This window comes from Oncorhynchus nerka, linkage group LG1 (genome assembly GCF_034236695.1).
Source record: "Oncorhynchus nerka isolate Pitt River linkage group LG1, Oner_Uvic_2.0, whole genome shotgun sequence".
NCBI classification, from domain to species: domain Eukaryota; kingdom Metazoa; phylum Chordata; class Actinopteri; order Salmoniformes; family Salmonidae; genus Oncorhynchus; species Oncorhynchus nerka.
Genome location: NC_088396.1, coordinates 31,474,829 through 31,494,237, shown reverse-complemented (window position 1 = coordinate 31,494,237; position 19,409 = coordinate 31,474,829). Strand labels below are relative to the sequence as shown.

The following is a 19,409-nucleotide window of genomic DNA, read 5'->3' as shown; positions in this document are numbered from 1 at the left end:
TCCCAGAGATAACATGAAGTGTCAATTTGTTAGATAAAATCATTTTTCATATCCTTAAAAGGTCCATATAGCATGCACGATCAATTTTGTATTTCCACTCGTTTAATTTGCAGAGAAATGAATCTGTGAAAATCTAACCCTAAACGTTGTTAAAACCAGTCAAAACACGTTCGTATTTATTCCTCAGAGATCCTAGAACGTAACCAGACTTCACTATATAATTAGGGGTGTCGTATATACTATAGGACACCAAAGTTGATCAGAGAGCGACGCCTTCGTGGCACGCCGATGATACGGGTGATCTTGACTTGATCGACTGTATCTTTGTCAAATAAGCACCAATCGGGGTCAAACAAAACTAGCTAGATAGGGGCTTAAACCCCGTATCTGTCGCAAAATGTTGTGCGACAGCAAGACTTTTCCTTTTGGACAAAAAAATTATAAGAATATAGAGAGTTATGAAGTTATGAAAACAGGGTATTTTGCAAATGTTGAACTTATAATATGGCTACTAATACTGGTAAAGCTAAGTCAAAGTCCAAGTATACAGATTTGACGATATTCTTGCAGAAAAATGTAATGTGAATGTAAACGTCTCCTTCACGATTTTCCCAAATGTACCTGGGTGACTTCACACTAAATGTTACGTAGTTTTCTCATACTTCAAGTTATCGGTCTGAAACTTTGCACTTACACTGCTGCCATCTTGTGGACACCATCGGAATTACAACCAGAGTGGCTAGATGTGGGACCTTTCTGTTGCATTTCAAAGATGGTGTTAGAATCTTCTTTTTAAATAATGTTTTTTTTTTCTTTGAAATTCTCTTCTACCAGATCTATTGTGTTATATTCTCTTACATTTAATTCACATTTCCACAAACGTCAAAGTGTTTCCTTTCAAATGGTACCAAGAATGTGCATATCCTTGCTTCAGAGCCTGAGCTACAGGCAGTTACATTTGGGTATGTCATTTTAGGCAAAATTGAAAAAAGTGGGGCTATCCCTAAGAAGTTTTAAGAAAAATATAGTTTACCTAACTGAAGTTACTTAGAAAAGGTAGTTCACTACTTCGTGTTAAATTATCATATTGACAAATTGCAACAACAGATCACTCTGGAGTCAGCTTTTAACAGAATGTGTAATTTAGCCTATTAAACACAAAAACAATGTTTCAAGTGTGAATTATGCAGGTCTGATGACAAAAAAGGAAGGAAGTTGTCTACTTCACCCATATTTTGTTTTGCTAAAAAAGTAGTGTGTAGTTCCAGTAGTTAGTGTAGCCAACTAGTTCCCCCACATACACATGAAACAGCACTCTACCACATAGATCAGATGTGATCTGATACAGCAGATGGTTTTAATGCAGTGATACACGCTGGTTTACAATGACCATGGAGACAGGACAAAAATGCTTCTATTGGAGAAGGTTTATATGAACCAACAGAAGTAAAGTCAACCAGGAGATCTAAAGCTGGGCTGATCCACCCTGACAGAATCCTACTGATAAATTAATCCAGCTGTTATCAGAGGATCAAAGTGGATATATTGGACACACCAATAAAGTAGGAAGTCGGAATATAGTGTTTCTGAAGTCTGTAGGACAAGTAGCAGCTTGGCTTCAGGTTGGAGCTTCAACTGTTTTAATAAAGATAGATCAAACAACGGTCTGCCTGTCAGACTATGCAGGGTATTGGTTGTTGTCACAACTCCCCACTGTGAGAAGTGAGTATGTCTGGGACTGTTTATGATGACCTTCCACTTTATTCCATACTAGAACATCAATTTCCTCTTTGTCGCCACATGCAGTGCAGTACAAACACACACACACACACACACACACACACACACACACACACACACTAGACAAACTACACCAACACCCCGAATGAAAATATTCAGAACGACTCATGTCCTGTTCTTGTAACCAATCACATTTTATTGCCTGTTTGTGATGTTGCAGAACTGTGGCTATGGGACTAAGGATGAGGACTTTGTGTGTGTGTCGTGCCCGCCGGGGAAGTACTCGAAGGGAAAGTATGAGATCTGCAGGAGACATAAGGACTGTGAAGGTCTGTACCGTGCTACAGTACTCAAACCTGGGACACCAGACAATGATGCAGACTGTGGACCCTGCTTACCTGGGTATGTACACACACACACACACACACACACACACACACACACACACACATAAGACAACACACACACACACACACATTTGAAGACACGCAGGCATGCAAATTTACACACATACATTACCGTTCAAAAGTTTGTGTCACTTAAACATGTCCTTGTTTTTTAAAGAAAAGCACATTTTTGCCCATTAAAATAACATCAAATTGATCAGAAATACAGTGTAGACATTGTTAATGTTGTACATGACTATTGTAGCTGGAAATTGCAGATTTTTTATGGAATATCTACATAAGCGTACAGAAGCCCATTATGAGCAACCATCACTCCTGTGTTCCAATGGCACGTTGTGTTAGCTAATACGAGTTGATCATTTTAAAAGGCTAATTGATCATTAGAAAACATTTTGCAATTATGTTAACATAGCTGAAAACTGTTCTGAAAACTGTTCTGATTGAAGAAGCAATAAAACGGGCCTTTGGACTAGTTGAGTATCTGGAGCATCAGCATTTCTGGATTCGATTACAGGCTCCAAATGGCCAGAAAGAAATAACCTTTCTCCTGAAACTCGTCAGTCTATTCTAGTTTTGAGAAATGAAGGCTATTCCATGTGAGAAATTGCCAAGAAACATTTTGGGCTTGTAATCAAACCCACAAATGCTGATGCTCCAGATACTCAGCTAGTCTAAAGAAGGCCTGTTTTATTGCTCCTTTAATCAGAACAACAGATTTCAGCTGTGCTAACATAATTGCAGAAGTGTTTTCTAATGATCAATTAGCCTTAAAAATGATCAACTTGGATTAGCTAACACAACGTGCCATTGGAACACAGGAGTGATGGTAGCTCATAATGGGCCTCTGTACGCCTATGTAGATATTCCATAACAAATCTGTTTCCAGCTACAATAGTCATTTACAGCATTAACAATGTCTACACTGTATTTCTGATCAATTTGATGTTGTTTTAATTTACAAAAAATGTGCTTTTCTTTCAAAAACAACGACATTTCTAAGTGACCTGGTAGGTAGTGTACATTTATACACACACATGCATGCCACCGCTGTCAGAGAGTGACATTGATTAGACAGTACCACTTCATAGGACACTTCTCTGCCACATCGCCCCTGTTTCCCCCCCACGTCTTCATATCACACAGTCACAGCCTGGTCTAACCCTCCATTGGCCACGCTATCCGCCTCAATTACCCAGTTACCATCTGGTCACCCACAAACATGGAGGCAGGAGAAGATATAAACTGTTACAGGACCGGCTCAATGCTCTGATCTTCTCCACCCCTCCCCCCCACCTTCCTCTCTCTCACTCTCTCTACCATATGATGTTGTTCAGTGACTGTACCACCTCAAAGACATTCTTGGGTTTCAATTGAGTTTAAAGTCAATATACAGACTAGAGTGTTTTAGCATTACTGGCTGCTTTAATAACTCTATCTCACTGTACTGGGGGAATACTGAACACTGCCTGCCTTTGTCGGGGTTGGAATCTAAATGCTTCTTTATTAAATCATACTTTACTTAAGTCCTCACCAAACACATCTTTAGTAGAATGGCATTCTAATCTCAGGTTTAATGCTTTTGTGGTCCTGGTTTTCATCCTGGAGATCTGGTGTGCATGTTTGATTGAAAGTGGTTTAATAGTCCTCTCTGATTAATGGTAGAGGGTCTGCGCTAGAGGCGCAGCCTCCCTTCTCTTCCTCTGTCACAGCTCAGGGCTAAATAATATCTCTATCTAACCTAATGGGATACAGTACCTCTCTCTCCCCTCTGGGCATCAGTTTAACCTTTTCACCTCCAGCTGTTATTGAGACACTTCTCCTCTCAAATACTTACATATTCACACTGTGTATCTTAATAACATATCTCTGTGTATCTTAATAACATATCTCTGTGTATCTTAATAACATATCTCTGTGTATCTTAATAACATATCTCTGTGTATATTAATAACATATCTCTGTGTATCTTAATAACATATCTCTGTGTATCTTAATAACATATCTCTGTGTATCTTAATAACATATATCTGTGTATCTTAATAACATATCTCTGTGTATCTTAATAACATATCTCTGTGTATATTAATAACATATATCTGTGTATCTTAATAACATATCTCTGTGTATCTTAATAACATATATCTGTGTATATTAATAACATATCTCTGTGTATATTAATAACATATCTCTGTGTATCTTAATAACATATCTCTGTGTATCTTAATAACATATATCTGTGTATCTTAATAACATATCTCTGTGTATCTTAATAACATGTCTCTGTGTATCTTAATAACATATCTCTGTGTATAATAAGATAATAATATGTATCAGTATTGTTCTCTAAATGTTCTCTCTGTGCTTCCTCTCTGTCAGGTATTACATCCAGGAGAACCGGCCCAGGAACCTGTATGGGATGGTCTGTCACTCGTGTCAAAATGCACCGCGCAACACTAAAGAGTGTACGTTTTCTTATACCTACAAGTTCTACAACACAAACAGAACCAGAACCCAGGCCAGAGAGGGTCAGAGACAGTCACAGAGGGACCGAGAGCGATACTTGTAAGGTCAGGCGAGTGAGGGCTGCGGAGGGCTGGGACCAGTTAATGAACACAGACAAACAGAGCAGACCACAGGGAGCAACAGCATGATGTTATCTCACCATGGTCTGGAACTGCTTCCTCATAGTGGTGCTCGACCCTAGGAATTGTTTTTAGTGTCCGTCGCTCAAAGCAACACTCCCTGGCATATTGTTTTGCCCGGAAATTGAAATCATTATTATTGTGTCATTTTAATGACTGTGTTTTGAAATATGACAACCTTAAACCGACTGGAACCTGCTGTGAGGAGGATGGGAGAGAGAGGAGGGAGGGATGAGAACAGACGAGTGTAAAACAACAAACACACACTTTTCAACAAGCAGCTAATTGTTTCTTGCAGGCAGAGAGTTAGGGCGGGAAAGAGGGAGGGAGAGACGTGTGAGGGTACATTTTGATGAACCGTTTTGAAAGTCTTGAAAATACCCAAACCAGAAATATGTAGTTGAAGCGTGGAGTTACTAGCTCAGGGTGAAGGCAGGCCAGCACTCACCAAGTAATCTGTAAATTACCCTGGCTTCCAGCTCTGTGTGTGTGTGTGTGTGTGTGTGTGTGTGTGTGTGTGTGTGTGTGTGTGTGTGTGTGTGTGTGTGTGTGTGTGTGTGTGTGTGTGTGTGACCGCGGCTCCCAGCTAGCTCCCAGCACCGCGTGCTGTAATAATTAAAACGTTTGGAGGGCATGAAATAGATTATTAACATGTTTCTGCCTGTCCTGGGGCTTCTCTTCAGCAGCAGCCTGTCCTCTCTAGGATGTATACAGTGGGGTGCGAAATTATTGACACCCTTTATAAAGATTAGAAAAAATGACTGTACAAAATAAATTATTAAATTATTAGATTAGAAATTAGATTATTTTATGGAAATATAATTGCTCAGAGAAGTGATATTTTTGTTTTCTCAAAAAGGTTAGGGTCAAAATGATTGACACCCCTGTTTCCAATACCGTTCAATACCTCAACTTGTGAGGAAAACTCTGAGCACTGAGCCTTTTTCTACAATGTTTTATGACTTGGAGGACACATTGGGAAGAATATTAGACCATCTTTCCAGATGATGTCCTCAGTCTGCTCTTATGAACTGCCCTCTTTAATTCACACCACATGTTTTCAGTGGGGTTCAGGTTCGGAGACAGAGATGGCCATTGCAAAATGTTGATTGTGGAAAATTAACCATTTCTTTGTGGATTTTGATGTGTGCTTGGGGTTATTGTCTTGCTGGAAGATCCACTTACGGCCAAGTTTCAGCCTCCTTGCAGAGGCAACCAGGTTAATGGCTAAAATGTTCTGGTACTATGTAAAGTTCATGATGCCATTGACCTTAACAAGGGCCCCAGTTCCAGTGGAAGAAAAATAGGCCCACAACATCAAAGATCCACCACCATATTTTACAGTAGGTATGGGGTTATTTTCTGCTCATGCATTCTCATTTTGACGCCAAACCCACCACTGGTGTGCGTGGCGAAAGAGCTCTATTTTCATGTCATCCAACAAATGTAAATGCCTGGAGTTTGCACTTGGACAGCATTTGCACTTGGATTAGAAACAGTGCTTTGATCAGATGACATGAATATAGAGCTCTCTGGCCACACACGTCAGTGGTGGGTTTGCTGTTGAAATTAGAATTACCTTTTTGAGAGAATAAAAGTATTACTTGTTAAACAAAAATATATTTCTCTGAGCAATTGTATTAGTATAAAAGTATAACAAAAAATGTAAGCATACAATATAGCTTAGTATTTGAATAATTTATTTTATAAACAGTTATTTTTGTTCATCTTTATCAAGGGTGTCGATAAGTTCGGACCACACTGTACGTCTGGACCTCCTCTCTTGGCTATATACACCTATACATATCTATACCATCTGTCTGTCCCCTGTTTACTGTCATGTACTCCATATACTGTAACAGGCTAGGTTTGAACTTTGAACCCAGGTCATCATCTAATATATATGCAGCAGTTTCATACAATAATAGATTTAATCTGTCTGATCTGATCAGTGGATAAACATTCTGAAGCAGCATGAAGATTTCCAGAAGCTTTCGAGGATATGAAGCTGAAAGTCTTGGTCTATTTTAATATCTGCCTGTGGGAAAGCCTTGGTCTATTCTAAAGTCTGCCTGTAGGAAAGCCTTGGTGTATTCTAATGTCTGCCTGTAGGAAAGCTTTGGTCTATTCTAATATCTGCCTGTAGGAAAGCCTTGGTCTATTTTAATATCTGCCTGTGGGAAAGCCTTGGTCTATTCTAAAGTCTGCCTGTAGGAAAGCCTTGGTGTATTCTAATGTCTGCCTGTAGGAAAGCTTTGGTCTATTCGAATATCTGCCTGTAGGAAAGCCTTGGTCTATTTTAATATCTGCCTGTAGGAAAGCCTTGGTCTATTTTAATATCTGCCTGAAGGAAAGCCTTGGTCTATTCTAAAGTCTGCCTGTAGGAAAGCCTTGGTCTATTCTAATGTCTGCCTGTAGGAAAGCCTTGGTCTATTCTAATGTCTGCCTGTAGGAAAGCTTTGGTCTATTCTAATATCTGCCTGTAGGAAAGCCTTGGTCTATTCTAATGTCTGCCTGTAGGAAAGCCTTGGTCTATTCTAATGTCTGCCTGTAGGAAAGCCTTGGTCTATTCTAATGTCTGCCTGTAGGAAAGCCTTGGTCTATTCTAATGTCTGCCTGTAGGAAAGCCTTGTTCTATTCTAATGTCTGCCTGTAGGAAAGCTTTGGTCTATTCTAATATCTGCCTGTAGGAAAGCTTTGGTCTATTCTAATATCTGCCTGTAGGAACGCCTTGGTCTATTCTAATGTCTGCCTGTAGGAACGCCTTGGTCTATTCTAATGTCTGCCTGTAGGAAAGCCTTGTTCTATTCTAATGTCTGCCTGTAGGAAAGCTTTGGTCTATTCTAATATCTGCCTGTAGGAAAGCTTTGGTAGGAACGCTTTGGTCTATGCTAATGTCTGCCTGTAGGAAAGCCTTGGTCTATTCTAATATCTGCCTGTAGGAAAGCCTTGGTCTATTCTAATGTCTGCCTGTAGGAAAGCCTTGGTCTATTCTAATGTCTGCCTGTAGGAATGCTTTGGTCTATTCTAATGTCTTCCTGTAGTACAGCCTTGGTCCTTTATGATTGCCAGTAGGAATGCCTTGGTCTATTCTGATTGCCAGTAGGAAAGCCTTAGTCTTCCTGGCTCTAGGGTTCACAGCAAAGGAACAGAACAGTGACTAAGATGTGAAATCACGCTCCACTAAACAAACAGGATTTGTATATTACCCACAGAAAATAAACAAACACCCAGAACACTGATGACCCTGACCACAAAGAGGTGTGTGTGTGTGTGTGGGGGGGGACCACAGGGACTTGGTAGTGCCTGATTTAAAACGAGAATAAAAGTTGATTTAGGATCTGTCAGGAGTTTACAGCTCCATTAAAGCTGAAGAAAACAGTCAATCAACAACCTCGAAGGGCAGCGTGTCCCAAACTCGGCCTCGGGACTCCAAGGGGAACACATTTAGGTTTTTGCCCTAGCACTATACAGCTGATTCAAATAAAATAAAATAGTATTTGCCACATGCGCCGAATAGAACAGATGTAGTCCTTACAGTGAAATACTTACTTATAAGCCCTTAACCAACAATACACTTTTAAGAAAAATAAGTGTTAAGTTTAAACTGAAGTAAAAAAAATAATACATTTTAAAAATTAAAGAGCAACAATAATAAACAGTAACGAGGCTATATACAGAGGGTAACGGTATAGAGTCAATGTGCGAGGGCACAGGTTAGTCGAGGTAATTGAGGTAATGTGTACAGTAAAGTGACTATGCATAGATAATTAAAAAAAGAGTAGCAGCAGCATAAAAATGGGGGGGTCAATGCAAATAGTCTGGGTAGCCATTTGATTAGCTGTTCAGGAGTCTTATAGCTTGGGGGTAGAAGCTGTTAAGAAGCCTTTTGGACCTAGATTTGGCGTTCCGGTACCGCTTGCCGTGCAGTAGCAGAGAGAACAGTCTATGACTGGGGTGGCTGGGGTCTTTAGCAATCTTTAGGGCCTTCCTCTGACACGGCCTGGTATAGAGGTCCTGGATGGCAGGAAGCTTAGTCCCAGTGATGTAATTGGCCGTTCGCATGACCCTCTGTAGTGCCTTGCGGTCGGAGGTTGAGCAGTTGCCATACCAGGCGGTGATGCAACCAATCAGGATGCTCTCGATGGTGCAGCTGTATAACTTTTTGAGGATCTGAGGACACATGCCAAATCTTTTCAATCTCCTGAGGTAGAATAGACGTTGGGCGTGCCCTCTTCACGACTGTCTTGGTGTGTTTGGACCATGTTAGTTCGTTGGTGATGTGGACACCAAGGAACTTGAAGCTCTCAACCTGCTCCACTACAGCCCCGTCAATGAGAATGGGGGCATGCGCAACCCTCCTTTTCCTGTAGTCCACGATCATCTCATTTATCTTGATCACGTTGAGGGAGAGGTTGTTATCCTGGCACCACACTGCCAGGTCTCTGACCTCCTCCCTATAGGCTGTCTCGTTGTTGACGGTGATCAGTCCTACAACTGTTGTGTTGTCGGCAAACTTAATGATGGTGTTGGAGTCGTGCTTGGCCATGCAGTCAAGGGTGAACAGGAAGCACAGGAAGTACAGGAGGGGACTAAGCACGCACCCCTCCAGGGCCCCCTGTAGGGGATCAGTGTGGCGGATGTATTGTGTTACCTACCCTTACCACCTGGGGGCGGCCCATCAGGAAGTCCAGGATCCAGTTGCAGAGGGAGGTGTTCAGTCCCAGGATCCTTAGCTTCATGATGAGCTTTGAGGGCGCTATGGTGTTGAACGCTGAGCTGTAGTCAATGAACAGCATTCTCACGTAGGTGTTCCTTTTGTCCAGGTGGGAAAGGGCAGTGTGGAGTGCAATAGAGATTGCATCATCTAGTGATCTGTTGGGTAGATATGCAAATTGGAATGGTTCTAGGGTTTCTAGGATAATGGTGTTGATGTGAGCCATGACCAACCTTTCAAAGCACTTAATGGGTACAGACGTGAGTGCTACGGGTCGGCAGTCTTTTAGTTTACCTTGATGTTCTTGGGCACAGGGACTACGGTGGTCTGCTTGAATGATCAAAGTTTGATGATTAGTTTATTATTTGAATCAGCTGTGAAGTGCTAGGCCAAAAACCAAAACATGCCCCCTTGCATGGCTTCCTTCAGATACAGAAGTAGTATCTGTGTTGTAACCGCGTAGTATCTGTGTGTTCCAGGCATGCTTACCAAAGTTGTGCTGTCAGGCAAAGCCCCCAGTGTCTCAACCAGCAGTACCACCATGTTCCCTCACCCTCACAAAGACCCCACAGGACAGGGTCACCTAGCAACTGCTCTCATCATCGCCATGTCAACCATCTTCATCATGGCCATCGCCATTGTCCTCATCATCATGTTCTACATCCTCAAAGCCAAGCCCAGCGGACAGGGTAATACTCACACACACGCTCACACCCAGACGGCAAGATAACACTCACACACACATGCTCACACCCAGCGGGCAAGATAACACTCACACATGCTCACACCCAGAGGGCAGGATAACACTCACACACCCACCCAGCGGGCAGGATCTCTCTCTCTCTCTCTCTCTCTCTCTCTCTCTCTCTCTCTCTCTCTCTCTCTCTCTCTCTCTCTCTCTCTCTCTCTCTCTCTCTCTCTCTCTCTCTCTCTCTCTCTCTCTCTCTCTCTCTCTCTCTCTCTCTCTCTCTCTCTCTCTCTCTCTCTCTCTCTCTCTCTCTCTCTCTCTCTCTCTCTCTCTCTCTCTCTCTCTCTCTCTCACACAACACATACTCACACACATACTCACACACAGAAACCCAGTGGGCAGGATAACACTCACACACACATACCTGTACACACACACAGTGGACAGGGTAACAATCAGTGTTCACGTACACTAAACTTTCTCTTTCTCTGTGTGTGTTCACAGCATGCTGCTCTGGTCAGGTGGTGAAGGCAGTGGAGGCTCAGACCAACAAACAGGAGGATAAGAAAGATGTTCCAGGTGAGGCTACATATACACTACACAACACAGACACAATGACACAACACACACAGATAGACAACACTAGTTAGTTAACAGAAAAACACACTACAGAACACAAACTTTTACTTACAGTACCAGATTTGGACTCAGACATAATCTATAGTCTGGTTTATTAGACTAACATAAAGAGACTAATATTAGACTAATAAAGAGACATTCTTAATCTATAGTCTGGTTTATTAGACTAATAAAGAGACATTCTTAATCTATAGTCTGGTTTATTAGACTAACATAAAGAGACATTCTTAATCTATAGTCTGGTTTATTAGACTAATAAAGAGACATTCTTAATCTATAGTCTGGTTTATTAGACTAACATAAAGAGACATTCTTAATCTATAGTCTGGTTTATTAGACTAATAAAGAGACATTCTTAATCTATAGTCTGGTTTATTAGACTAACATAAAGAGACATTCTTAATCTATAGTCTGGTTTATTAGAGTAATAAAGAGACATTCTTAATCTATAGTCTGGTTTATTAGACTAACATAAAGAGACATTCTTAACCTATAGTCTGGTTTATTAGACTAATAAAGAGACATTCTTAATCTATAGTCTGGTTTATTAGACTAACATAAAGAGACATTCTTAATCTATAGTCTGGTTTATTAGACTAATAAAGAGACATTCTTAATCTATAGTCTGGTTTATTAGACTAATAAAGAGACATTCTTAATCTATAGTCTGGTTTATTAGACTAATAAAGAGACATTCTTAATCTATAGTCTGGTTTATTAGACTAATAAAGAGACATTCTTAATCTATAGTCTGGTTTATTAGACTAATAAAGAGACATTCTTAATCTATAGTCTGGTTTATTAGACTAATAAAGATACATTCTTAATCTATAGTCTGATTTATTAGACTAATAAAGAGACATTCTTAATCTATAGTCTGGTTTATTAGACTAATAAAGAGACATTCTTAATCTATAGTCTGGTTTATTAGACTAATAAAGAGACATTCTTAATCTATAGTCTGGTTTATTAGACTAACATAAAGATACATTCTTAATCTATAGTCTGGTTTATTAGACTAATAAAGAGACATTCTTAATCTATAGTCTGGTTTATTAGACTAATAAAGATACATTCTTAATCTATAGTCTGGTTTATTAGACTAACATAAAGAGACATTCTTAATCTATAGTCTGGTTTATTAGACTAATAAAGAGACATTCTTAATCTATAGTCTGGTTTATTAGACTAATAAAGAGACGTTCTTAATCTATAGTCTGGTTTATTAGACTAATAAAGAGACATTCTTAATCTATAGTCTGGTTTATTAGACTAATAAAGAGACATTCTTAATCTATAGTCTGGTTTATTAGACTAACATAAAGAGACATTCTTAATCTATAGTCTGGTTTATTAGACTAATAAAGAGACATTCTTAATCTATAGTCTGGTTTATTAGACTAATAAAGAGACATTCTTAATCTATAGTCTGGTTTATTAGACTAACATAAAGAGACATTCTTAATCTATAGTCTGGTTTATTAGAGTAATAAAGAGACATTCTTAATCTATAGTCTGGTTTATTAGACTAACATAAAGAGACATTCTTAATCTATAGTCTGGTTTATTAGACTAATAAAGAGACATTCTTAATCTATAGTCTGGTTTATTAGACTAACATAAAGAGACATTCTTAATCTATAGTCTGGTTTATTAGACTAATAAAGAGACATTCTTAATCTATAGTCTGGTTTATTAGACTAATAAAGAGACATTCTTAATCTATAGTCTGGTTTATTAGACTAATAAAGAGACATTCTTAATCTATAGTCTGGTTTATTAGACTAATAAAGAGACATTCTTAATCTATAGTCTGGTTTATTAGACTAATAAAGAGACATTCTTAATCTATAGTCTGATTTATTAGACTAATAAAGAGACATTCTTAATCTATAGTCTGGTTTATTAGACTAATAAAGAGACATTCTTAATCTATAGTCTGGTTTATTAGACTAATAAAGAGACATTCTTAATCTATAGTCTGGTTTATTAGACTAACATAAAGATACATTCTTAATCTATAGTCTGGTTTATTAGACTAATAAAGAGACGTTCTTAATCTATAGTCTGGTTTATTAGACTAATAAAGAGACATTCTTAATCTATAGTCTGGTTTATTAGACTAACATAAAGAGACATTCTTAATCTATAGTCTGGTTTATTAGACTAATAAAGAGACATTCTTAATCTATAGTCTGGTTTGTTAGACTAATAAAGAGACATTCTTAATCTATAGTCTGGTTTATTAGACTAATAAATAGACATTCTTAATCTATAGTCTGGTTTATTAGACTAATAAAGAGACATTCTTAATCTATAGTCTGATTTATTAGACTAATAAAGAGACATTCTTAATCTATAGTCTGGTTTATTAGACTAATAAAGATACATTCTTAATCTATAGTCTGGTTTATTAGACTAACATAAAGAGACATTCTTAATCTATAGTCTGGTTTATTAGACTAATAAAGAGACATTCTTAATCTATAGTCTGGTTTATTAGACTAATAAAGAGACATTCTTAATCTATAGTGTGGTTTATTAGACTAATAAAGAGACATTCTTAATCTATAGTCTGGTTTATTAGACTAATAAAGAGACATTCTTAATCTATAGTCTGGTTTATTAGACTAATAAAGAGACATTCTTAATCTATAGTCTGGTTTATTAGACTAATAAAGAGACATTCTTAATCTATAGTCTGGTTTATTAGACTAACATAAAGAGACATTCTTAATCTATAGTCTGGTTTATTAGACTAATAAAGAGACATTCTTAATCTATAGTCTGGTTTATTAGACTAACATAAAGATACATTCTTAATCTATAGTCTGGGTTATTAGACTAATAAAGAGACATTCTTAATCTATAGTCTGGTTTATTAGACTAATAAAGATACATTCTTAATCTATAGTCTGGTTTATTAGACTAACATAAAGAGACATTCTTAATCTATAGTCTGGTTTATTAGACTAATAAAGAGACATTCTTAATCTATAGTCTGGTTTATTAGACTAATAAAGAGACGTTCTTAATCTATAGTCTGGTTTATTAGACTAATAAAGAGACATTCTTAATCTATAGTCTGGTTTATTAGACTAACATAAAGAGACATTCTTAATCTATAGTCTGGTTTATTAGACTAATAAAGAGACATTCTTAATCTATAGTCTGGTTTATTAGACTAATAAAGAGACATTCTTAATCTATAGTCTGGTTTATTAGACTAACATAAAGATACATTCTTAATCTATAGTCTGGGTTATTAGACTAATAAAGAGACATTCTTAATCTATAGTCTGGTTTATTAGACTAATAAAGATACATTCTTAATCTATAGTCTGGTTTATTAGACTAACATAAAGAGACATTCTTAATCTATAGTCTGGTTTATTAGACTAATAAAGAGACATTCTTAATCTATAGTCTGGTTTATTAGACTAATAAAGAGACGTTCTTAATCTATAGTCTGGTTTATTAGACTAATAAAGAGACATTCTTAATCTATAGTCTGGTTTATTAGACTAATAAAGAGACATTCTTAATCTATAGTCTGGTTTATTAGACTAACATAAAGAGACATTCTTAATCTATAGTCTGGTTTATTAGACTAATAAAGAGACATTCTTAATCTATAGTCTGGTTTATTAGACTAATAAAGAGACATTCTTAATCTATAGTCTGGTTTATTAGACTAACATAAAGAGACATTCTTAATCTATAGTCTGGTTTATTAGAGTAATAAAGAGACATTCTTAATCTATAGTCTGGTTTATTAGACTAACATAAAGAGACATTCTTAATCTATAGTCTGGTTTATTAGACTAATAAAGAGACATTCTTAATCTATAGTCTGGTTTATTAGACTAACATAAAGAGACATTCTTAATCTATAGTCTGGTTTATTAGACTAATAAAGAGACATTCTTAATCTATAGTCTGGTTTATTAGACTAATAAAGAGACATTCTTAATCTATAGTCTGGTTTATTAGACTAATAAAGAGACATTCTTAATCTATAGTCTGGTTTATTAGACTAATAAAGAGACATTCTTAATCTATAGTCTGGTTTATTAGACTAATAAAGAGACATTCTTAATCTATAGTCTGATTTATTAGACTAATAAAGAGACATTCTTAATCTATAGTCTGGTTTATTAGACTAATAAAGAGACATTCTTAATCTATAGTCTGGTTTATTAGACTAATAAAGAGACATTCTTAATCTATAGTCTGGTTTATTAGACTAACATAAAGATACATTCTTAATCTATAGTCTGGTTTATTAGACTAATAAAGAGACGTTCTTAATCTATAGTCTGGTTTATTAGACTAATAAAGAGACATTCTTAATCTATAGTCTGGTTTATTAGACTAACATAAAGAGACATTCTTAATCTATAGTCTGGTTTATTAGACTAATAAAGAGACATTCTTAATCTATAGTCTGGTTTGTTAGACTAATAAAGAGACATTCTTAATCTATAGTCTGGTTTATTAGACTAATAAATAGACATTCTTAATCTATAGTCTGGTTTATTAGACTAATAAAGAGACATTCTTAATCTATAGTCTGGTTTATTAGACTAATAAAGAGACATTCTTAATCTATAGTCTGGTTTATTAGACTAACATAAAGAGACATTCTTAATCTATAGTCTGGTTTATTAGACTAATAAAGAGACATTCTTAATCTATAGTCTGGTTTATTAGACTAATAAAGAGACATTCTTAATCTATAGTCTGGTTTATTAGACTAATAAAGAGACATTCTTAATCTATAGTCTGGTTTATTAGACTAACATAAAGAGACATTCTTAATCTATAGTCTGGTTTATTAGACTAATAAAGAGACATTCTTAATCTATAGTCTGGTTTATTAGACTAACATAAAGAGACATTCTTAATCTATAGTCTGGTTTATTAGACTAATAAAGAGACATTCTTAATCTATAGTCTGGTTTATTAGACTAACATAAAGAGACATTCTTAATCTATAGTCTGGTTTATTAGACTAATAAAGAGACATTCTTAATCTATAGTCTGGTTTATTAGACTAACATAAAGAGACATTCTTAATCTATAGTCTGGTTTATTAGACTAATAAAGAGACATTCTTAATCTATAGTCTGGTTTATTAGACTAATAAAGAGACATTCTTAATCTATAGTCTGGTTTATTAGACTAATAAAGAGACATTCTTAATCTATAGTCTGGTTTATTAGACTAATAAAGAGACATTCTTAATCTATAGTCTGGTTTATTAGACTAATAAAGAGACATTCTTAATCTATAGTCTGGTTTATTAGACTAATAAAGATACATTCTTAATCTATAGTCTGATTTATTAGACTAATAAAGAGACATTCTTAATCTATAGTCTGGTTTATTAGACTAATAAAGAGACATTCTTAATCTATAGTCTGGTTTATTAGACTAATAAAGAGACATTCTTAATCTATAGTCTGGTTTATTAGACTAACATAAAGATACATTCTTAATCTATAGTCTGGTTTATTAGACTAATAAAGAGACATTCTTAATCTATAGTCTGGTTTATTAGACTAATAAAGAGACATTCTTAATCTATAGTCTGGTTTATTAGACTAACAAAAGAGACATTCTTAATCTATAGTCTGGTTTATTAGACTAATAAAGAGACATTCTTAATCTATAGTCTGGTTTATTAGACTAATAAAGAGACATTCTTAATCTATAGTCTGGTTTATTAGACTAATAAAGAGACATTCTTAATCTATAGTCTGGTTTATTAGACTAATAAAGAGACATTCTTAATCTATAGTCTGGTTTATTAGACTAATAAAGAGACATTCTTAATCTATAGTCTGGTTTATTAGACTAATAAAGAGACATTCTTAATCTATAGTCTGGTTTATTAGACTAATAAAGAGACATTCTTAATCTATAGTCTGGTTTATTAGACTAACATAAAGAGACATTCTTAATCTATAGTCTGGTTTATTAGAGTAATAAAGAGACATTCTTAATCTATAGTCTGGTTTATTAGACTAACATAAAGAGACATTCTTAATCTATAGTCTGGTTTATTAGACTAATAAAGAGACATTCTTAATCTATAGTCTGGTTTATTAGACTAACATAAAGAGACATTCTTAATCTATAGTCTGGTTTATTAGACTAATAAAGAGACATTCTTAATCTATAGTCTGGTTTATTAGACTAATAAAGAGACATTCTTAATCTATAGTCTGGTTTATTAGACTAATAAAGAGACATTCTTAATCTATAGTCTGGTTTATTAGACTAATAAAGAGACATTCTTAATCTATAGTCTGGTTTATTAGACTAATAAAGAGACATTCTTAATCTATAGTCTGATTTATTAGACTAATAAAGAGACATTCTTAATCTATAGTCTGGTTTATTAGACTAATAAAGAGACATTCTTAATCTATAGTCTGGTTTATTAGACTAATAAAGAGACATTCTTAATCTATAGTCTGGTTTATTAGACTAACATAAAGATACATTCTTAATCTATAGTCTGGTTTATTAGACTAATAAAGAGACATTCTTAATCTATAGTCTGGTTTATTAGACTAATAAAGAGACATTCTTAATCTATAGTCTGGTTTATTAGACTAACATAAAGAGACATTCTTAATCTATAGTCTGGTTTATTAGACTAATAAAGAGACATTCTTAATCTATAGTCTGGTTTGTTAGACTAATAAAGAGACATTCTTAATCTATAGTCTGGTTTATTAGACTAATAAAGAGACATTCTTAATCTATAGTCTGGTTTATTAGACTAATAAAGAGACATTCTTAATCTATAGTCTGATTTATTAGACTAATAAAGAGACATTCTTAATCTATAGTCTGGTTTATTAGACTAATAAAGATACATTCTTAATCTATAGTCTGGTTTATTAGACTAACATAAAGAGACATTCTTAATCTATAGTCTGGTTTATTAGACTAATAAAGAGACATTCTTAATCTATAGTCTGGTTTATTAGACTAATAAAGAGACATTCTTAATCTATAGTCTGGTTTATTAGACTAATAAAGAGACATTCTTAATCTATAGTCTGGTTTATTAGACTAATAAAGAGACATTCTTAATCTATAGTCTGGTTTATTAGACTAATAAAGAGACATTCTTAATCTATAGTCTGGTTTATTAGACTAATAAAGAGACATTCTTAATCTATAGTCTGGTTTATTAGACTAATAAAGAGACATTCTTAATCTATAGTCTGGTTTATTAGACTAATAAAGATACATTCTTAATCTATAGTCTGGTTTATTAGACTAACATAAAGAGACATTCTTAATCTATAGTCTGGTTTATTAGACTAATAAAGAGACATTCTTAATCTATAGTCTGGTTTATTAGACTAATAAAGAGACGTTCTTAATCTATAGTCTGGTTTATTAGACTAATAAAGAGACATTCTTAATCTATAGTCTGGTTTATTAGACTAACATAAAGAGACATTCTTAATCTATAGTCTGGTTTATTAGACTAATAAAGAGACATTCTTAATCTATAGTCTGGTTTATTAGACTAATAAAGAGACATTCTTAATCTATAGTCTGGTTTATTAGACTAACATAAAGATACATTCTTAATCTATAGTCTGGTTTATTAGACTAATAAAGAGACATTCTTAATCTATAGTCTGGTTTATTAGACTAATAAAGAGACATTCTTAATCTATAGTCTGGTTTATTAGACTAACATAAAGAGACATTCTTAATCTATAGTCTGGTTTATTAGACTAATAAAGAGACATTCTTAATCTATAGTCTGGTTTATTAGACTAATAAAGAGACATTCTTAATCTATAGTCTGGTTTATTAGACTAATAAAGAGACATTCTTAATCTATAGTCTGGTTTATTAGACTAATAAAGAGACATTCTTAATCTATAGTCTGGTTTATTAGACTAACATAAAGAGACATTCTTAATCTATAGTCTGGTTTATTAGACTAATAAAGAGACATTCTTAATCTATAGTCTGGTTTATTAGACTAATAAAGAGACATTCTTAATCTATAGTCTGGTTTATTAGACTAACATAAAGAGACATTCTTAATCTATAGTCTGGTTTATTAGACTAATAAAGAGACATTCTTAATCTATAGTCTGGTTTATTAGACTAACATAAAGAGACATTCTTAATCTATAGTCTGGTTTATTAGACTAATAAAGAGACATTCTTAATCTATAGTCTGGTTTATTAGACTAACATAAAGAGACATTCTTAATCTATAGTCTGGTTTATTAGACTAATAAAGAGACATTCTTAATCTATAGTCTGGTTTATTAGACTAATAAAGAGACATTCTTAATCTATAGTCTGGTTTATTAGACTAATAAAGAGACATTCTTAATCTATAGTCTGGTTTATTAGACTAATAAAGAGACATTCTTAATCTATAGTCTGGTTTATTAGACTAATAAAGAGACATTCTTAATCTATAGTCTGATTTATTAGACTAATAAAGAGACATTCTTAATCTATAGTCTGGTTTATTAGACTAATAAAGAGACATTCTTAATCTATAGTCTGGTTTATTAGAC

At 35.0% G+C, this 19,409-nt stretch overlaps 1 protein-coding gene across 2 annotated transcripts in view; it reads left to right on the top strand.

Annotated features, from left to right (window-relative positions):
* edar (ectodysplasin A receptor) overlaps positions 1 to 19,409 on the top strand; it is a 79,966-nt gene that overhangs the window by 36,779 nt on the left and 23,778 nt on the right. For both annotated transcript variants that reach the window (XM_065018063.1, XM_065018057.1), the window contains exons 4-7: positions 1,961 to 2,142; positions 4,524 to 4,609; positions 9,986 to 10,195; positions 10,699 to 10,773. In XM_065018063.1, the coding sequence (XP_064874135.1) occupies positions 1,961 to 2,142; positions 4,524 to 4,609; positions 9,986 to 10,195; positions 10,699 to 10,773 (553 nt within the window). The remainder of the gene's footprint in view (positions 1 to 1,960; positions 2,143 to 4,523; positions 4,610 to 9,985; positions 10,196 to 10,698; positions 10,774 to 19,409) is intronic.